The following is a 22,341-nucleotide window of genomic DNA, read 5'->3' on the forward strand; positions in this document are numbered from 1 at the left end:
ACTATAAATTGAGCAGCAAATTGGTTTTGTCTCTCGCTCACTCAGCTGACCTCGTCGAACATCTCTTCGAAAGTTTTTGTTTTTGTTTTCCTCCGCTTCCTATCTCTCTCTTTGCCTGTCTCTTCACTCATTTTTAACTATTTCAGACGGCTTCTGTTCCTTTTTGCACAATAATGACATAAGCAGCTATGCGTCTCGGATCGAATAGTTACGATGTACAGAGGACGGAGGCAATTGGTCAAACGCCTGTCAAGACACCGCCTCCAAATCAGATCCGATGTACAGTTACCTTCCTTGATAGCACTTCTTATCATTTTGAAATTGAGGTGAGAGGTTTTTTTAATGTAATTATTATTTTTGAAAGCTTGGCTTTATGAGAAAATTTGACGTACTTGTACGGAAAATTTGTATTTTTTTCAGCTATAAAAGAAATCTAGGAGATGATTCAAAAAGCCTTTGACTGACAAATTATATTGTTTATGATTTGGAGAATTTTTCGTAAATTTTCCAAAAATTTGTAGAACATTTTTATTTGGAAAAATTAAAATTTGAATTTCGCGCCAATATTTTTGAAAAATCAAAATGGGGCTTCTTCATTGCGCTCACTTCTGTTGAGGCTGAGCAAGCTGTATATTATAAATTTGAAAGTTTTAAAACTTTTTTTAGAAACTCAAAGTTTTCCGCATATTGTTAATTGATAATTTTTCATGGAATTTTTTTGAAAAGAAAATATCAATTTTGCAAAAAAAATAGTTGTTAATCGTATAAATTTCCACATTTTCAACTAAAATATCTTTTAATTGACTTCATTTTTGTATTTTTGTATTGAATCAAAATATATTCCAATTTGAAATATTCAAGATGGTATTTACTTGGCATCAACAACTTTCAATTAGCCGGTTGTTTTCGATTTCAGTTAAGAAAAAAGTGCAGAAGAAGTGCATTAAATTCTTATATGATTCACCAGGTCTACTGTGCCTACCTACATTCACGTAGGCAGGTAGGTAGGCAGGCCGCAGGAAACAAGTTACTCAATTTTCAGAAAAACTCCCTGGGAATCGTACTTTTAGAAAAAGTATTCAACTATTTGGAGATTATCGAAAAAGATTATTTTGGCCTCGTCTTCATTGCAGTCGATAATTCTAGTGCTCAGCAGAAGGTTTTTTCAACTTTCCAAGGCTTTTCCTACAATAATAATTTCAGAAATGGCTGGATCCGTCGAAAAACTTGCGAAAACAAATGATTTGCCCACCGTATCATTTGTTCTTCCGTGTCAAATTCTACGTACGGGACCCGAATCGTCTACGAGACGAGTTTACGAGGTTCCAATTCTATCAACAAGTTAGGCAGAATTTGGAAGAAGGAAGGCTGCCGTGTAATGAAGGATCACTTGCGTTGTTGGCTAGTTATGTGGTACAAGGTTAGTGAGAAGGTGTGCCTGCCTGCCTACGCCTACCTACGATCCCTTTGTAGGCATGTGCGTAGGCATTATTGTGCCTTCTATAGACTATAGTTGCGCATATGATCTGATGTTTTTGGTTTGTAATTGCAAATTTTGTATACACCATATTTGACGAGCAAATTTCAAATGTTTAATGCATCACAATTGACGCGCAAGTTTCATATGATGCATTTGGTCCGTAATTTCAGTATTCGAATGCACCATGTTTGATGAGAAAATGTTCAAATTTCAAAGATTCTGCTCTGCTCAGTGTCATGGTTCTAATGCATCAGATGTGACGCGCAATTTTTTTTTGTTCACAGTACCATATTCCACGCAAAATCGAAATTTGATAATAAAACTGATTTTTACAGCGGAAGTCGGAGACTTTGAGGAGAAAACTCATGGAATGTCCCGGACGTGTCTGTGCTACAAAATTCAATTTGCTACTCTTCCAGATGATTTTTCGGATCGCGTCGCAGAACTTCATCAGCTTCATATGTAGGTTTTTTAGGATTTTATGGAAGGCAGGCAAATCTGTATACCTACATCAAATGCCTTTTATCCTGATTTTTTTTCAGCGGTCAAACCCCTGACGTAGCAGAGCAGAACTTTCTTGACCACGCGCGGCGTCTCGAAATGTACGGAATGGATGTTTATGACGGAGTGGACGCAAATCATCTTCCGATCGAAATTGGAGTAGGAGCAGTTGGAATTAAAGTATTTCACGAGGGAATCAAGATGAATGAGTACGCGTGGGTACGAATAAGAAAACTTAGCTTCAAGAAAAAACAATTTCAAGTTTTGGTGGCTAATGAGGATGGAGTGGTGAGTTTTTGGCTATGGAATCTGTGAAAAAATTCGCCTAAAAAACTAAAAGTATATAGCACAATTTATTCCAATTTTGAAAATTAGGCAATAGGCAGGCACGTAGGCATAATTTTAAGTTTGTGCAAAAAAGTATGACGTATTGGTGCGTTATTTGCCTTGTTTTCAATTAGAACCTTGATGCCTCATATTACACACAAAAAAAAACAATTAGATTCGGAGAGACTTTATGAAAAAAAATTTCTTTTTTTTAAATTATGGCTGAACTTTGACGTACAAATTTCTAATATTCGGTTACAAAATCCTAATTTCAGAGCGAAACAATCATGATCTTCAACATCATGTCCGCGAAAATCTGCAAACTTCTCTGGAAATGCTGCATCGAGCAGCACACGTTCTTCCGGCTGAAAACTCCTCCAAAAACGCCGCAAAGGAAGGTTTTCAACTTTGGATCGAAATTCCGATATAGTGGACGAACCGAATATCAGACACTTGAGGAGAATGAGCATCGGAAGTCAGCTGGACATCGGAATTTTCATAGGTGAGAATTTATCTTTGAAAATTGATTTAGAAATTAAAATTTTGAAAAAGCCACCCCATAGCTGGTCGTGGAACAGTTTTCATGGCAAGGTCACTCCCCCCCCCCCCTTTACAGTAACCCTGACACTGCTCAAAATTCAAAGTTTTGTCTATTTTGATCTAATTATAGTTTGCTGTATATCCAGTTGTCCCTTTTTGTTTTCGTTTTTGAGAAAACAAATTATGATCCCTATAAAAAATTGGGCCCATGACCACGTTATTCACATATTTTTCTAGAAATGAGCCTTGAAAATTCCGATATTCTCAATGCAGGCGATAGGTTAATTTATTTTTAAAAAGTATAAAAAATTCAGCGCAACATGTCAACATTTTCCAAATAATAAGTTGCAAAAGTTGGCTCAAAATGAAACTTTATAGAAAAATGTTCAAAAATCCTTCAAAAACAAAAAAAACCTACCTGCCTGTCTGCCTCCTTTTAGTGCCTACCTCATGCCTATATGTAAAGTGTTAAAATTTTCATTTCCCAGTAAAATTTCGGAATATTAACGATGTGACACTAGATTTTATGTAAAAATGCAGGAATCTGCAGTAGGTTTTTTCTAAAAATTTCGTTCAAAAAATTTCAAAAAACTATTTTTCAAATAATTTCAGTGTTCTTTTAAAACAGATTCAAAAATTCATGTGTAAGATTTATTTCAGTGGCAAGAATACTCTTACCGAATTTAATTTTTTTTTGAAAATTCTGAAACGAAATTCGAGGGGCCAAAAAGTTTCAATTAACCCCCAAACTTTTAGAATGTAATCAAAAAACTTTTTCAGATCCCTCTCAAAATCTTCTTTCCTCCGATCAACGTTTTCCGGCAACACACAATCAATTGATTCATCCCGTTATACCAACACAACAACTACAGACTCTCCAGAACTTCCGTCCAGGTAACAATTTTAATATGTCATGGTTATGGCAATTATTCGTTTAATAACGACACAAATTGCCAAAACCAAGCCTTTTCTCGCACTTCTCTCCGCACACGCTTTTCCTATTCTCACAGTGGTCAATTGTTGGCACGTCGTCTGTTGAGTGCCGCCCGTCACGACACGGATTCCTCCGATGCACTTGGATATGCTTCCGATGGTGCAGTTGTCTGTGCACCACTCACTACACCACTTTCACCACGACGCACTCGAGACTATGCCACAGATAGGTAATTAGTTTGTATCCAATTCCTGCTATTTGTACAGAGCATCTTAAGAGAGCAGTTCTTTAATATAGTACAAGAATACAACCACTTTTTCAAGAATATCAAATTCTAAAGCCAACCAATCATCGACATTTGTCCCGCCCTTTGCAAATCGCTGATTGGTCGGTGTCGATAACTTCTCAAATAACGTTTGTTGGGTAATCCATAGACAGGGGTCGTTTGTGTCACGACATGTTCAACTTAACGAACTACTACTACTGTTTCAAGAACTCATTTTCAAATTCGCGCGCGCACGTGAGAGGGCCCACCAATCAGCGACACAGGCCACGCCCTTTGCACTTCGCTGATTGGCCGACGATTTCTATGAGATTAGTGCCCAAAGCGGCATGTAAATTACTTTGCCCATCAAAAAATCTTACTTCTTTTGTTCAGCAATTTTCCACATAACTGACCAATTTGGTGGTCATTTCAAAAATCGTTCTAAAATCTACTAATAGGTTCTTTTCCATTTGATTTACAAGTCTTTTTCTCCTTATCACTTCCGTCTCCACTTTCTCACTTTTGTCTGTGTCGTTCTTCTGATAAGTTCATACACATACACTGAACAATTTCTTGCGCAATCAGTCTATAATCGAATGCGCCGTCGGAGAACAGCTAGAACGAGGTGAGGCGCCTAATCAAAAGCTTGTTTGGTTCCTTAACATGTGTAGAATTTATTTACCTCGTGTTACCCTTGCTGCTCAACTTTTACACCAAAGATGGGTGGCTTTATTACAGTTGAAACATTTGGAAAAATGCTTCCAAATTACCTGAAAGTTGTCGAATTATCGAGCTTTGTTTTTCGGCAATCTGGAATTTTCAGACCATTTTTTTTTGCATTTTAACATATTTTTCAACTGAAATGAATGTTATTCTCAGATAAGCAAAATGATTTTCTATATTTTGGCATTAATTTTAAATGAAACATTTTGGAACAACATGGTGCAATGTGATATTTTTTAGAGTTAACAAATTTTTTGAAAAATCATCAACGCGAATGGCTAGAAATTAGTAAGTCGGATTTTAAGTTTTTGCACAGTACCCCAGTGTTTACAAAATTTTCAGGCATATGTCCGATGCACCATGTCTTACACAAAATTTTTTAGTGTCACAAAACTCTCGGGGCCTCGTTTTTCGGAATTCCTGTGTTACGTGGCCTAAGAATTAAACTGAAAAATATCGGCCAACGATATTTCTTTAGTTTTTTTACGACAGTTTTTGTACAGCTTGCCAAAAATGATCTTATAAGGGTGTTTTATTTGTTTTGCGAGTACGATTCTCAATAAAATGCTCCGGACTCCTTGGCCACGTAGTAATCACCAAGCTGTGAAAGGACATGGTGCATCATAACCATTTATAGCACGAAAGATCCCAGATTTGTACTCTTTGTACTATGAAAACTGCTGTATATAGCTGTGTGAGAGTGCCCTCTCCTCGAATGGGTGGTCTCCAAATACATAAAATACACAGACAGACACATATCGGGAGACACATAAATGCTTGTTTGTCCCCCACCGTCTTCTTATTCTTCGTATTCTCACCCTGTGTCCGCCACCACAAATATGGCAACAAATCGTTTTTTTTTTGCAATCGAAATATATGAAAGGAGAATAATGACCACCGCCTCCACCGCGAGGCAACTCTCTCTCTTCCGTGCCTGATCCGGGAGCTGCGGTGAGATATCAAAATGAGAAATCGACGGTTTATTTATCTTAAGCTGTCATTATCAACATTTTTGCTTTCCTCTCACCCCCCACCCAATCCCTGTCATATCACATTTTCTTTTGCTCCTCGTGAACCGGAAACACTTAGATCCCACCGCCGCGGCCAACTTCTTCATTTTTGTCTCGGTGCCCTTTTACTGAAATTTTCTCCTGTATGTCTCTACTTACTTTTGTTTTCATACATTTTCTTCTGCCTCGAAACCAGTTTGCATACCTCATATGTCACAAGACAAATGAGGTAGCGCCAATCATTGTAGGATCAAATTTTTTCTGGAAATTTTTTTTGTTTTGAAGTTTTGAGATACTTCATTTGCTAGCTCTGCTCTGAGACGTGTTGCATTTAACATTAGCAGAGCGTTTTACCGGCTCGATGCACCATGTCTTTAGTGAGTTGTTTTCCTGTGCTCGGATCTATTTCTTTGAAGCTGTTCTAACATTTTCAGCGAAAAATAATGTCTGAAAAACCCAGAATTATCGAAAGCCTGAAAGGCTGAGAAGGCATTTTTTGAAATTGTACAAGTTGTACAGCGCTTTTGCTCGTAAATTTTGAGGAATGGTACACTTTTTGGCGAGAATACTCGGCATTTGACTCTAGTCTTTTGCACAAGTTTCACCCAAAAAAAATTATCTTGAATCAAAAGTTGAGTAAACTTGGGCAAGAGTTGGCCAAGACTTTGGCAAAACTTGAATTCAGGCTGCACCAAAGTTTAACCCAAGTTTCACCAAACACTTGCCAAACTTTGGTCCAAACTTTTCTTGTTTTGTTTCCAACCTGCCTGAATCCAAGTTTTTCCAAAGTCTTGCCCAACTTCCGACCAAGTTTAGCCAACTTCTCATCCAAGTTATAATTTTTTGAGCCAAACTTGGGTGAGAAGCTAGAGCCAAATACCGAATATCTTATATAATACGTTACTTGGAAATTTCAATGATTCAGGCAGCATTTTTGACATCTTATATCTTTGAAAATATTACGTTGTTACAAAAGTAACGGAAACAATTTTGCGCGTAATATATATACTATAGTGCAGGGCATCTTGTGGTAATGGAATTTTGTGTGGTGCGCTTCAATTTTATGGTGCATCTGATCCATGACCTCACTAGTTAGACTTTTTCAAATTTTATTAATTTGAAACGAGTAAGTACCTTGAGTCATCACGTCATTACAATTACTATTATCTTCCTATTGGTTCAATTACGCGCAATTTTTCAATTCTACAAAAACCGGTTACTGTAGAATGGCTTGCTCATTCAAAAAAAAAAATATTTACCTAGTTGACCATTTCTATTGTGCCACCAGTCATTTCTAGTGTGAGTCACGATTAGGCGCTCCCTTTTTGGGAATTTTTTTTGATTTTGATTTGATTTGAAATTGGTTAGTTTTCTCGGCAGCCTACCGTTTTCTTTTTGCATTTTAGCAGGAATTTTGATGCTTTGTGTTTCATTTTTTTGAAAATTTTTTAGTTAGGCATGCACGTGAAGCCTGGCAGACGTTTTTGTGCCTAGGTTCATTGCGCTCAACTTTCAGTTTTCTGACATAGTACTAGTAGTAATTAGAAACTGCAGAAAAGTAGGTTTTTACCCTCTGAGATGCTTAATGTTGTCAGGTTGGCCGCCTGTACCGTACCTACCATTTTCGGCTTTTCCCCCTTCCAGCGTAGACACACCCCACAATTAGTAGGCTTTTGCCGCGATTTGCTTCATATTCTCCGCCACTTCTCTCCACTTGTCAAACTTCTAGTACTTTCTAGAGGAGGATACAGGTCATTTTCTGAAAGTTTTCATCTTCTATCAAAATATGCCAATTGACCTCATAAGCGCGTTTTGATGAATCCCCCATCCTCCCACTCCCCGTGAACTTAATGACCGTTGTCTGCCTCTTTTTCTCTAAATTTCTCGTGTTTAGTTTTTTGTTCTGGGTGTAGGTAGGCCAACGACCCTGAACGGCACAGGTACGAAATCTATTTATTCTTTTGATCGAAATTTTTTAATGCATTGTATTGTCATTTAAGGAAGGTTTTATCGATTTTTTTTTGAAATATTTGACTTAAAAAGCGTATATCTCTGTTGGTTTTGTGTTTTAGTAAAATGGATTAACTAACGAAATATTTATCGAACAATTTTCTACATTTCGTATTGCACAATAATTTTATATCTTTAAAACTAGCAGGGATATAAGCTGTCAAAAATTTTTCGCGTAAGTTTGATGCACTAGCAGTGAGAGGAGGTTTGGTGAACTGCACAGCTATTCAATCACCCAATCAGGGCATTTTTTTAGGCGCAAAAATGGCAGGTTTCTCAAAATTTATAAAAGGTTATTAGTGGTTTTTTTTTTCGAAAAAAAAAGAAAAATACCAACAAAAAAATAAATATTAAAATCCTATGTTTTTTTCCAAAACTAAAAAAAAATTATTACTATATTAAAAATTCATCCATAAAATCTAAAAAATTTTGGAAAAAATTATTTATTTTTCAAAAATCACTCAATTTTGGTTCTGTCAACAAATTTTTAACTACAAAATTGTAGGGAATTTTTCAATTTCAAAGTATTTTCCAGTTGACAATTTTTTGTTAAAGCCACTAGCAAAAAAGGTATTAGCTGTTAAAGTTAGGTACCTGATCCACTGATTTCACTCGAGTTTTAACTTTCTTCTCCTCTACTTTTTCATATTCTCCATCTTTTCCTTTCTAATTTTCTGATCATTATCGCCTTTTCCTCCTCCTCCAATTCAATCGTAATTTTCTCCGCATTTTGCCTCTTCTCCGTCCATTTTCCAAACCTTCAGCCGACCTCCTCATGTCAAGAAACGAAACGAAAAACGAAAAGGAGTAGATTCTTTCGCCCCCAGAAATGGAAGTACCGGCATTTGTCGGTAAAGCATGCCTTAAACTTAAGGGTTTATGTGTTAATGTTTGGACGGCAACCGTTGCCACGTGCCAAGAAAATGCCGAAATTGATGAGAAACTTCCGCCCAGGGCGTTTCGGTAGGTTCTGTTTTTCTTAGTATTTTAGTTTTTTTAAACAAAATTTTTTCCTTTGGTCTTTGAGTTTCAAGACATTCTAAGCTTGAAAAGTGATCATTTTTCAACAAAATACACGCGTCTAAAAAATTTGGCAATTTGTACTCGCTCTTCTGGAAAACTTAAAGTTCTATTGAGCATTTTTTGGCAGATAGGATGAAAATATAATTTCAAACATTTTTTACATAGGAAAATAATTTTTAAAACTGTAAAGTCTGCTAATTTTGTTTAACCTTTAATTTCTTCTTAGGCTCTTTATAGATCTCAAAAAATATATAATTTAAAATTTGCAAAAATTTTTCGTTATGGTTTTGCAAAATATTATCTCCTGACTTGAGAAATACAAAAATTCCGGAATTCAGAATTTTTCTAGTCGTTCCCAAGATACATGAAAGTTCTAACCCTAAACCAAAAAGTTGCCAAAACTTTTTCTCAGAAACCGAAATTTCTGTTTCTGGGTGGTCATGCACTTTTTCTATATTTTGTTCATACACCCCCACTCACACCAAACATGTGTAAGCATGCCCCTCTTGGGACCATTTTGTCTTTTTTGTGTTGATAAACGGGCTAGTGATCGTAAAGCGAGACACGGGGGGGGGTCCCCGCCGACGGAAATTCAATGAGGACATTGGCTCAGTGTGGTGAAAGCATGCATCTCAGGGTCCCCCTATCTTCAACGAACACCTTAAGAATGTGTAAAGTGATTGTTGGGGGATGATGGTGGCTCATTGAGCCCAACCACAAGAACCCATTTATCACCCAGATCTACCTGACTGGGGACTCACTTGTTGTGAGGTTTGCGTCTCAAAAGTGGGGTGTCGGCACAGAGAATTCTGAAATCTCCGATATTGTTGCACCATATTTGGCAAGTAAACTCGAAATAAAGAAAGCGTTCATCTAATCAGGGAGGCAATTGCCGCTGATTTGCCGGATTATTGCCGGTTTGTCGAGTTTGCCGATTTGCCGGAAATCCGGAAATTGGCCGGTTTGCTTATTTGCCGGAAACTTTCAATTCCGGCAATTTGCCGATTTGCCAGAAATTTCCCAATTCCAGCAATTTGCCGATTTGCCTGAAATTTGCCGGTTTGCCGGTTTGCCGATTTGCCAGAAATTTTCAATTCCAACACTTTGCCGATTTGCCTGAAGTTTTCAATCCCGGAATTTTGCCGATTTGCCGGAAAAATCGTTTGCCGTCCACCCCTAATTCTAATGAAACCGAATTTTTGGGCAAAACCGTAAAATACATATGACTTGCCAGTTTAATCTAATGTAATTCTGGAAACCAGTACAGCCCCTGAATTTTGTTCCCATTTTTGCTCACCGAGCCCGTCCAACCCAGCATGAGGTATTCAATTTCGTATATCCCCCGGCTAACAAAAAGGCAACATAATCCGCCCACCACCACCGCTGCAGGGGTCCCCGCGTGTATGGCAAAACAGGTAAACAACGAAAAAGGCATGAGATCATTCGAATTAGTGGTCCTGCTTGCGTGGTATAGACGGAAAGGGGGGCTTAATTGTTTTATTCGAAGCCCCATTTTTGAAGGAAATGAACAACAAAACAACAAATTCGTACATTTTTGCTGGAAAATTTTGAAGGAATGTGCAAGTACTGAGCCGTTGCATAAAGCGAAGATTTGGAAAACATTGAAATTTAATTCTATAAGAAAATACATTAGAAAACCTGTAAGAAAAATTGCTATAGTTAAGTAAAAAAATTTGCCAGACATGGTGCATCGAAACACTTTTTAGAAACAAAATTTTCAATTTCTAATTGATGTCTCTTACCAAAATTTTCTAATGAAATCATTTCCTCCATCAATTTAATTCAAATCCAACCACTTCCCCCTTATAAAAACAAGTTTTCTTTGCATTTTACCTGCCACCTGGCACATCGAGTAACTTTCTGACACTCACACTATACAAAATTGAAACAGCTGACGCCTTTTCCAGTGTCAAACAACACAATCAGTTTTTGTTCTTCTTCTTCTTCTTTTCTCTTTGATTCTCACTTTTTCCACTCTTCTCATCCAGGCTTTTCCCATCTGATTGACTGCCCTCCCCCTCCCCAACGGGCCACGCCTATTTTCATGCAACTGTCTAAGTCTCTCCAACCTGCACACTATCTCATCACTGTTGTGCAGCTGTAAATTCGGAAAAAGAGCCCCCAGTCCTTTCCCCCCTCTGGGCTCTCAGTTTCACATTGCGTACCGCCGCCGAATTATGCTGAAATTCGCCGTTGGCCCATGGGTGGCTGATAAATATGGAACGGCTACGGTGGTGCGTACCGCTAGAACACTGCCACCGGCAAGTGCCAGGAGGACACGGTATGTATTTTTGAATAGTTTTACGACTTGGGCTTACTATTAGGCTTAGGCTTAGGCTTAGGCTTAGGCTTAAGCTCAGGTTTAGGATTACGATATAGGATGTGGGCAGGCGAGTAGCCAAGTTTGGCAACCAAAAACAAAAGCAAAGCCCCAATATTTAAAAAAAATTAATACAATTCCCTTTAAGCACCAGAAGGCTCAAATGTCCATAGACGGGGAAATGCAAAAATTTCCATTAAAAAAAAGATTTTAAAGGATATATTTGTCGTCGTTTCCACCTCCATATTTAGAGAACAATTACAAAAAGTGTTTGCTCTTGAAAATTGGTTCAATTTCCTTCAATATTGGCCAACTTTTCCACCCATTTCTTCCTCACTTTCTTCCTTTTTTTGTCGTTTAAGTCAACATTTTTATTGATAAGATAACGAATTTCGTTGGGGGTGATAATTTTGACCTTCCCCTTTTTTGGAAATATAAATTTGGCATGTAATACTAATCCTCAAGAAAGAACTTAAGAAAGGTCGAGAAATATTTCAAGAAATAGGAGGAAAAAAGCGGAAAAGTCCAATTTTCATTTTTTTTTTCTTCTTCCTCAATTCCATCACACATACTATGTACACATACATAAAACATTTCCACCCCTTCTTAGCTATTCCTCCGTAGTCCTTGGGGGGTCAGGGAAGGAACCGAAATCCATTTTTTCGGTTTAGATGTGACACCTTTTGCCATGTTGAATTTGCGGTAATTTTTTAATAAAAAAAAACTATGTTGTGACGCATGTTATTCAACCCATTTTGTCAATTTTATGGTGAGGTTCGAAGAAAATCGAAGAAAAAATTTACCTGAAAATATGTTGAATTTCATGAGAAACGGCGAAGAAACTTTGAAAAATTAAAAAATATTCTCTTTAAATAAATGTAGAAATCAGGAAAATTTTAGTCTTCAAACTACTATAACTATTCATAGAAATCCAAAACTATACATATTATTCGTTAATAACCGTATAAGAACAATATATGGATGAGTGACGCCTACACAAAATAAGCAATTAAGTGTTGGTATATTCGGGATGACTGTGTACCTCCATTTTGCATTGGGAGAGAGATTCATTGTGTTACTTTCCCTTTGAAGTTTACCCCCCAAACAAACCTGGTTCTAAATTTTTTCTATGTATAAACTGGCAAAATTTTAGGCAATTTGCTATTAGTCAAATCAAATTAATTATACTTTCAATGTTTTTCATTATTCATTGATTAAAAAAAAACAATATTGTCTTGAAAAACAAAATTTTGCAAGTTAAAATCGTTGTGTTTTTTTTATTTTACGATCACTATTTTTTTAGGAATTATTCTGCAAATTTCCCCAAAGTGATCCGAAAATGGATACGACATTGTGAAATCAGGCTTGCCGGTTTTTCGATTTTTTTTGGAACAACCGAAAAAACTGAAATGTTTTTCAAAACTTCGGGGCGGGGAGCCTCAGCCAAAGCCAAAGCATAGGCCTAAGCCTAAGCTTAAGCCTGAGCCTAATCTAGATTTAGTTTACGTTCAAAGTTTCTAAAGATCAAAAATCTTTTCCGGTTGAGTTCTGAACCAGTAAACGTTATCAGATATTTCTTACAGAAACCTGATACTTGTTTCCAAGAGATTTTTCCCTGTCATGTGTCATGTTAACTTTGACAGCTTCTCAATAATGTTTTGATATTTTACAAGATTTTTCACTATACAATTTTTTGATAGCGTTTTTCACAAGAATCAGTGTTGAAAATATTCACACCTGAATCTTTTCTCACCCTTCCTTTTAATTGAACACTTGTCATGATTCAAGAGTGAGGGGCTCACTTTCCGCGTGCCGCCGCCGTGTGGCTCAATGCGTAATTCGATACTCTCGAGAACTTGCGCCCCCTTTAGAGACCGGTTACCTGTTGGCGCGGCGGCACAAAGAGCAATGGAGCTATTTGAGAGAGAAATGGAGAGAAAGAATAAAAGTTTTGATACGAGCCATTCCTGCTGAGAGTTGACAGTATTGAGCCACCACCTGCCTTGGGTTATTGCTCTCCCACGTTTCCCATTTATTTGGTTTTTGAAGATATCGATTTTGCTTTGATTAAAAAAAGGTTTTGATCTAACTTTTAGAGAATTTCTTGAATTTGAAGTTTTTTATAATTATCATGTTTTGAACGGGTTTATTGAATCTAGAGTTGTTCAATTTTTTGTTTGCATATCTTTAAGCCGTAATAGTTTAACTAACCAATAAATTTCACTAAAATTCGATTCTTATGTTAGCTTGGAACTGTTCTAGTATAATACAGGTTTTCATAAGTTCAAAGGTATTCGGAATAATTTATTACCCTCCCGGGTCATAAAGCATGTATCTTGGTTATATATATTTTTAACGAAAATGTGATAAAAGTTTTTGTTTTGTTAAAAAAATCCCAATAATATTGAATGCAATTTATACCTTCGATTCATCAAAAATTGTAAGTTTTTAGCTGCAGAAACTTACGAAAATGTTAATAAAATGCAAAAATTTAAAAACTTAAAGTTGTTTATATTTGTTATAATTTGTTTCAGTCAATAGCCTCAATTTCCAATATTCGGCGGGTGCTTTTATCTTTTTGACTTAAAAATGCGAATTTCAACTACTTTTTCAGTCATTTTAAGGATAGAGTACGGTCACAAAAACGGCTTTTAAGGTTTTTAAATTTTCAAAAAAAAAGAATGAATGAAGAATGATCATAAGAATGATTTTTAACCATTTTCCAACTCCACCTTTAGGACAATGGACATGACTGTTTGAAGCATGGGACATTTTTAGTACAATTTCTTCCCAATTCGTCCAAGTACTTCTTCTTCCTCTATATATACTTCATAGTTCCTGTTTTCGGACACTTTAGTCGTCGCTTCTTTGTAAGGAGAGAGAGAGAGGGACACTGTCGCCTCAAAAGAATACAGATTATGTATACTTTTCCTCTTTTTCTCTCCTTCTCATACCCTCTATGACCCATATCCCTGCAACACTCACATACACAAATCATTTTGTAAAATCAGTTAAAACAATGTTGAATGTTTTTAAAATTTAAAATTTAAAATCAATAATTTATCGATTCAATTTTCAGCGAATCATCAGCACCGTCTCTCCGTCAGCAACGTCTCAGCAAAGAGGCGATCTACTACGGGACACAGGAGAGCTGCGACGAGAAGAGCTGGACTCCGAGCATGGTAAGAGTATTATTGACTCAGCTCTTTGAACACCTGATTTTGCTACTCTAGTTGACCAACATACGAACCACAAGTTGAAGTAGACTAAAATAGATTTTTTACGGGGATTTTTGTGCATTCCTTGGTTGCCTTTGATTTTATCAAAACTTGTAAACTGGAAAAATATGTGCAAAATATTTTTCTAAATTTTGTATGTTAAACATTTTTTGATAAAACCAACCGCCAAACCCAAAAGCAACAGAGATATAAGCCGTCGAGCATTGGAGAGAGGGATAACACTGAGTCTCGCCACGAAACATTTCGAGCTTTTCGCGGTACGAAGAAAAAGACCCTCTGTCGCTTTAAATTGGAAATTGAATTTTGGAATCCGTAAGCCTTTCGGAAAAACGTTTCTTTGTTGGATTTTAAAATTAATCGTTTCTAATTACAGTTTTTGAAAAAGATTTTCCAAGAGGACTACAGGCTGATTTGTTAACAAAAATTTTTCAGAAAGAGTTTGACAGTTTTAAAAATACCAAAAAAAATTTTCCTAGATTGGGTACAATATTAAATGTTATAAAAGACGTTATAAGGAGCTCGCTTTTATGGGGAGGGGGAGGGTAAACCTGCCTGCCTACAGAGCTATAGGTATACGCCTGATTTTTGCCTACCGTTGAAATTCCAACAAATTAGAAATTTGGTGAATCTCATGGAATCACCTTGTGAGTTAACGCAAATAAATGCAGAAAAAGGAGGCACGTAGGCAGGCGAATAGGCGCACGATACTTGAACTTTAAGCAGTAAAAACACAAAACAAGAAGCACTTACTGTATAGCTCCAAGTGCTTCCACCACCATTCTATTCCCTGTCTCCCCGCGCGCCGCCGTCCGGTTTCCCCCCTGCTCCAAAAATCTCTGCGCCTCGTCTCGATCTCTTCTCAAATGGATTAGAGGACACGAGAGTGTCGATAGGTACTGTCGTTTGAGCAAGAGCATACACACACACAGAAAGCTTTTGCTCGAAAAAAGTCTCTGTCTCCCTCTCTCTCTCTCTCTCTCTCTGTCTCTCTCTGTACTGATTGAAAGAGCAAAAGAGTTGTGTTCTTCCTCTTTTCTCCTTCTCCAATCCCTTTTCCACCCCCCGTATATCTTTCGGTGTTAATCAGGCATCATATGCCCATCGGTAATTCGGTGTCATTTCGCGTCAATGCGGCGCCTGGAAAAATTGATATTGCTGAGACGATAAAGCGATTCAATAAACAGGTTTGAAAATTTTTTGGAAAATTAAAAGCTGTTTCGGGTCCCGCCACGATGCTTCATGGGCAAAAATCTGTGCAAAAAAAAAAATAAACTTAGCTCCAGAAAGCGCTTTTGAATTTTTTGTCGTTTTTTTTTTTTTCGAAAAATTCATCGATTTTTGTAAAACATCTACTTGAAGCCATAAACCTGGAAATACATGAAAATTGTGGCGAGACCCAAAAACCCAGAAAACATTTGCTGCCTTTATCGGTAAAATGTTGAGGCCCAAGTTACAAATTGAAATTGTTTGCCAAAATCTTTTTTCTTAAAAAATTTCAAAACAAGCTCAGCCAAACACTGCTCAAAATTTTAAACTTGTTTTTTCGCAACTACAATTTGCTCTTTTTTTTTAATCCGTCATGTACCTTTAAATAATATTGCAGGGCCACATAAGGGTTACCAGCTTGACAGTAGGGCTACTGAAGGGTTACTGTAGGCTTACTTTATGAGGACTTTATGGGGCAGTGGGAGTGCCATAGTGTTACAAAAGGGGTACTGTAAGGTTGCTGTAGTGTTACTGTGAAAATATCGCAGTAACCCTGTAAGGTGACTTTAGAGTCCCGCCATGTACCTTTAAATGATCTACCGTACCCCCAAACCCCCAGAGCTCCGAAAATCGATATTACACAGCGATATCTCCCTAAAAAATGTGTCAATTAGTTGTGTGTGTGTGTGTGTGTCTCTCAAAAACCGTCTTGCGCGCGAGCTTACAAACATAGATTCGAGAGCATGTGCTCTTCCTCTCTCTCGCCACCCACACACACACATACACATCACATACTCCTTAACACCAATCAGAGAAACTAGAAACAAACCTCTTGATCTTGATGGAAAAAACGTTCAAAATCTTCCAGGCATGTACCTCTACGTCACCGGGAATCCACGCGTCGACGGCTTCTGTTCGACCGGTGAGCTCGGGTAGCACACCGAATGGAGCATCACGAAAATCGGCGAATAGTGGATATTCGGGATATGGATATGCAACACAGACACAACAACCCACAAGTACAACTAATGCAAGCTATTCACCCTATTTGAGTGAGTTTTTTCTGGAAATTCGAACTGAAAAAGCTTTTGTTTTCCTCAAAATATGTTACCTGGTCTCAACACGACAAAATTTTTCTTTAAATTATACTGTAACTTTATCGATTTTTCATAGTTTCTCCATAAACATGTATTTATTTAGAAAACTTGATAGAAACAGGTTTTGAAAAATAGAAAAATCGAATAAAATTTGAAACTACAGTACACTTTAAAGGCACATCTCCGTGTTAAAAAAAACATTAAAAAAAATATTTTTTTCTGATTCAGCGATTTTGAAAAGCCAAATTGCAGAAACGATTGAAAATTTGTTCATTTCCAGATGGAACGATATCCCGATCATCCGGAGCCGCAGTGGCAAAAGCTGCAGCTCGAGGACTTCCACCAACCAATCAGCAGGCCTATAACACTTCGAGTCCCCGAAATTCCGTTGCAAGCTATTCCTCATTTGCATCAGCTGGCATTGGTGGAAGTCCGCCGAGGTCAAAAAGATCACCTCAGAGTAATAAAGTGAGTTTGAAAGAAAAAATTTTCGAAACAAAACTTTATTTTTAAACTTACTTTTTTATTTGGAATACTGTAAGCTTATGGTAGGGCTACTGTAGGTTCACGGTACAGTTTGTGGTACTGTGGAGCTACTGTATTATACAATAGGAATATCATAGATATACTTAAAGGCTACTGTAGGGTTACTGTATGGATGTTTCGGGTTACTTTTAGGTTACTGTAAAATTACCGTTTTGATACTAAACGATTATTCTAGGGTTATGGTAGGGTTACTGTAATGCCACTGTATCAATACAATAGGAATATCATAGATAAACTTTGAGGTTACTGTAGGAATACCATTATCATTTAGCTGCATTTTTCCACTCTCAAAATTTTCAGTCAAGCAGTCCCGTCGGCGAAGATCAAGTTGTCACAATCAAAATGCGACCCGACCGACACGGTCGATTCGGGTTCAACGTGAAAGGCGGCGCTGATCAAAACTATCCGGTAATAGTATCCCGTGTGGCACCAGGAAGCTCTGCAGACAAGTGTCAACCACGTCTAAATGAAGGAGATCAAGTATTATTTATCGATGGTCGAGATGTATCAACTATGTCACATGATCATGTTGTTCAATTCATTCGATCAGCAAGATCAGGTCTTAATGGAGGAGAGCTTCATCTTACTATTCGACCGAATGGTTCGTTTTCTCATTTTTAAATGACAAATGTAGACCGCCAGAATGTGTGATGAATCATCGTCACACATCAAAGTGTTCCTTCCTCAGAACTACTACACACTGACTCATATATATATATATATAATGTGTTTAAAATTGCAAAAAGATGATTCATTTATAGTGGAATCTCTCCTCAACACGCTACTTTTTATTAAAGTTTTTATTTGTTTAAAAACAATTTTATAATTTAGCTGAAGCTTGTACTATAATTTTGCACTGAACAGTTCAATATTTTCAAAAAAAAATTATAAATAATTTGGTTAGACATTTTTGAACATTTTTTAATAATTTTGATAGTTGAGTAACGATGTAAAAATTCGAAAAATTTTGAATTTTCTGGTGCTGTGTTTTTCGGTATTTCACATTTATTCACAAGATTACCAAAATTTTCTCATAATTTTAAATACATAATTTCTGAATTTTTTATATTTTCTAAAAATTATCCAATATGTTTTTTTCTGAAATTTTTTAAGCTTTTTACCGGTTCAATTTTTTAATTTAACAATTTATTGAATTCACCCGTTTTCCAGTATACCGATTGGGAGAAGAAGTCGACGAACCGGACAGTACAATGGTGCCGGAGCCAGCTCGAGTCGCAGATTCTGTTCCAAATTCTGACAAGCTTTCAAAGTCACTTCAGCTTCTTGCCGATTCGTTGAATAGCGGAAAAGTTGTGGATCATTTTGAAATGCTGTATAGGAAGAAACCGGGAATGTCGATGAATATATGCAGGCTTACAGCGAATTTGGCCAAAAATCGGTAAGATTTTTTTAAACTTTAATGTGCCCATAGAACTACAGTTCCCCTCCACTATCCCCACTGTCCCTTTAAAAAAGAAAAATGTATGTTTTTTTTCGAAAAGTACAGTAATCCTGAAATATTCCTACATTTCACCTACAGTACTCCACCACTAAACCCAAACCAATGTTTCCTCAAAAGTCGAACGACATAGTTTTCTACATCTACAGTAATCCTACAGTAACCCAACCTACTGATACTTCAGAAACTTAATACTCATCTTCTCCTGAACTACAGTAATCCTTCAGTCTATATATTACAGTAGCCCTACAATATCCCTCAACTAACCAAAGCACGTTGTCCCTTCAAAAGACAAACAAAATTAATGTCTCCTAATTTTACAGTAATCCTACAGTACTCCTGAATTTCCATTTGCCTAAAATTTTTTACGGTTTTCGTTTTTTTTAACGCTTCTATTTTCAGATACCGAGATGTTTGCCCCTACGATGATACTCGAGTAACACTGCAAGCATCTCCAAGTGGAGATTATATTAATGCAAATTATGTGAATGTAAGTTCCCTTCTCCCTTTTCATTTCACCGTAAGCCCCTTCTAATTTCAGATGGAAATTCCCTCGTCTGGAATTGTGAATCGATACATTGCCTGCCAGGGACCCCTTGCACATACTTCCTCCGATTTCTGGGTGATGGTATGGGAGCAACACTGTACGACGATTGTGATGTTGACTACAATAACCGAAAGAGGACGTGTGAAATGTCATCAATATTGGCCACGTGTATTCGAAACACAGGAGTACGGTCGATTGATGATCAAGTGTATCAAGGATAAGCAGACGACGAATTGTTGTTATCGAGAGTTTAGTATAAGGGATAGAAATGTGAGTTTTTGGTTTGTAGGCGCCTTTTTAAGTTTCTGGCCTTGATAGAAGCTCTAGTTTTTGCGTTAGCAGAGTAATCATATTTGATGACACTTCATCTACATTTTTTGGCACAAGTCAGATAGATACGTAAATTGCTGTGTAGGCATCAGGCAGGCATATTCGCGCCTACGGATCAGGCGTTTTTTCAAAAATAACCGAATTTCCTAAATTTTGCGCGGCCACGTATTCTCCGTAAATCGACACATGACACGGACTCCCCCACGAGAAATGCGCCGAGAGTTTCTCATGTACATGAGAAACTTTGAACGTTTTCTCGAATTCTTATTTGAACAATTGATGTCATGCAAAATTACGAAGTAGGTATATGTGGTAGGTAGGCACGTGGGTATGTAGGCATGGTGTAGGCATGCAAATTTTCCCATCAACAATAAAAACCTGTTAATGACCACATTTTGCAGTCTAGCGAAGAACGACGGGTGACCCAAATGCAGTACATCGCGTGGCCCGACCATGGAGTTCCAGACGATCCGAAACACTTTATTCAATTTGTGGATGAAGTTCGAAAAGCACGACAAGGATCAGTTGATCCGATTGTTGTACACTGTTCGGCGGGAATTGGAAGAACTGGGGTTCTTATTTTAATGGAGACTGCCGCGTGTCTTGTTGAATCAAATGAACCTGTATATCCATTAGATATTGTGAGGACGATGAGAGATCAAAGGGCAATGCTTATTCAGACACCGGTGAGTGGACGTTTTTTGGGTGCTGTAAAGCATGGTGCATTGGTTCTGTAACATCTAATGCATCACATTTTACGCGCACTTTTGAAAAACAAAAAAATTTAAATTCCTTTTTTTTTTGATTTTTAGTTTTTTCGACGAAACCGAAAACGAGAATTTCCAATTTTTCGGTCGTGATATAAATATAAAAAACCAGATTTTTTTGTATAGAAATGGACGAGGGAATACAAAATATGGCCTAGAAAAAGCCAAAACTCAGCCGACCATTTATTTTTGACATGACCGAGTTTTCTATGTTTTCTAGGCCATGAGTTGGTTTTCTCTTTATTTTTCAACTGAAAAATGAGTAAATTATTTGGCAAAACAAAAAAATGTCAAAAACGAATTTTGCTGAAAAAAAATAGAATTTTCCTTTACAAAAGCGAATTTTGCTGGAAAAAAAGAACTTTTTCTTTTAAAAAAAATCGTTTTTTTCCTAAAAAATTTTTTTGTCGAATAAAAATCACATTTTTTTGAAAACCCCCCCCCCCCCCCCCCCCCGATTTTTTTTGCCTAGAAAAATCGAATTCCAATTGCCAATTTAGAAACTCAATTTTTAAATTCTTTATTTAATTTTTAAAAATCTAAATTTTCAGGGCCAATACACATTTGTGTGTGAATCAATTCTACGTGCCTACCACGACGGAACCATCAAACCGCTTGCTGAATATTCGAAACGTTGAGCTTTTATCCAAAAAATACATATATCGTTTTTGTTTCTTCAAATTCTTCTTCCCATCGAACTCTCATGAATCACGGATCCCGCGAGGTGCTAGCTATTTTTGCCTTTTTTCTTTCTTCTTTTTTTTATTGCATAGTTAATTAGCTATTGTTTTCCTACACAAAACTAGTCAATGTTTTAAGTAATTAAATATCATCATTTAATATTTCAACAAAAAATCTATCTCAATGGGTCACCCGATGTGATTTTCGTACCAATTGTTCCCCATCACTACGTCATAATTGTACCACCCCCCCCCATCTTTCATGTACGAAAAATCGCCCAAACTTGTATGTAAAAAAAACAAAAAAGTCCTCTCAAATCATCACAAACTTTCCTTCTTTTTCATATAAAATGTTACAGTCTGTGTTTCCATTGTACAAAAAAAAAGTGTGATCGGGGAAAAAGAAACGGGGCTACATGATCGGGAAAGTGTGAACAGTTTGCTTGATTTCGGAAATCACCAGGTTTCAAAATTTCTAAATAAAATTGGAAGGGAAGGGAAGGGAAGGGAAAAGAGAAATATATATAAATATATAGAACCCAAGAAAAAATGGAACAAAAAAAACGGAGAATGAGGTGTTTAGATGAACGAAAAAATGCAAATTTTTAGAGTTTCGTCGATCCAGCGAATAAAATCGAAACTTCGAAAAAAAAAAAGAGACACTGCCTATTAGAAAACAAAAAAAAACATTTCACAAAAAAAATTAGATGGGGGTGAGGGACGAAGAGTAGATCAGAAAATTGTGAAAAAGAAAATATTTTTACATCGGTTTTCCATAACAAAACGGTACATAAAATGATGGAGAGAATCGAGGGGAATGATCAAGGAATGGGACATGGCCTGCCATGAGACAAAAGACGCTTCACAATACACAACTAGAGCGGGGGATAGAAGACTAGAAGAAGCTTATTCCAGTGCTTATGGGGCTATTTATATGATGTAGAAAAATACAAAAATGTATTTTTATACATTTTCCCCCTATTCATGAGTGTCTAAAAATGTTTTTGAAACGCTTTCATTTTTTGCATTTTTTCGACATTTTTCGACTTTTTTTGGCATTTTCGACAATTTTCTGCTTTTTCCGACATCCTGCGTGAACACAGCTCTCTGCGCTAAATGCCAAAAAATGCCAAAAATGCAGAAAATGTCAAAAAATGCAAAAAAAAAGCCGAAAAATGCAAAAATGGATGCGTTGTTTTTAAACATTTTTCGGCACTCACGAGTAGGTGGGGGGGGGGGGGGGGGGGGGTAAATGTATAAAAACAACTTTTTGCATTTTTCTACACCACATGAATAACCTCATTGGAGGTGGAGTA

General features: G+C 36.9%; 1 protein-coding gene and 1 non-coding gene across 4 annotated transcripts; one reads left to right on the forward strand and one right to left on the reverse strand.

Annotated features, from left to right (window-relative positions):
- Positions 1–142: 142 nt before the first annotated feature.
- ptp-1 (Tyrosine-protein phosphatase 1) lies at positions 143–21,390 on the forward strand (the record flags this gene model as incomplete). Of its 3 annotated transcripts, NM_065331.5 has the most annotated exons (17): positions 143–326; positions 1,043–1,159; positions 1,204–1,420; positions 1,816–1,942; positions 2,023–2,269; positions 2,584–2,810; positions 3,629–3,742; positions 3,859–4,011; positions 14,234–14,336; positions 16,468–16,651; positions 16,977–17,164; positions 17,543–17,843; positions 18,413–18,641; positions 19,104–19,191; positions 19,243–19,518; positions 19,980–20,264; positions 20,897–21,390. In NM_065331.5, the coding sequence occupies exons 1-17, from the start codon at positions 189–191 to the stop codon at positions 20,981–20,983; spliced, it is 3,081 nt and encodes a 1,026-aa protein (NP_497732.1). In that variant the 5' UTR covers positions 143–188. The 3 variants fall into 3 exon arrangements, with proteins under 3 accessions (NP_497732.1, NP_741112.1, NP_497733.1); NM_171099.5 differs by lacking the exons at positions 143–326; positions 1,043–1,159; positions 1,204–1,420; ... (3 more) ...; positions 3,629–3,742; positions 3,859–4,011 and adding an exon at positions 4,641–4,672 and having other exon boundaries at positions 20,897–20,983; NM_065332.4 differs by lacking the exons at positions 143–326; positions 1,043–1,159; positions 1,204–1,420; ... (3 more) ...; positions 3,629–3,742; positions 3,859–4,011 and adding an exon at positions 8,555–8,753.
- C32A3.4 lies at positions 15,973–16,121 on the reverse strand. Its single transcript, NR_052194.1, has one exon. It is a non-coding gene; the product is annotated as an Unclassified non-coding RNA C32A3.4 (non-coding RNA).
- Positions 21,391–22,341: the final 951 nt, after the last annotated feature.

This window comes from Caenorhabditis elegans, chromosome III (genome assembly GCF_000002985.6).
Source record: "Caenorhabditis elegans chromosome III".
Classification (NCBI taxonomy): Eukaryota; Metazoa; Nematoda; class Chromadorea; order Rhabditida; family Rhabditidae; genus Caenorhabditis; species Caenorhabditis elegans.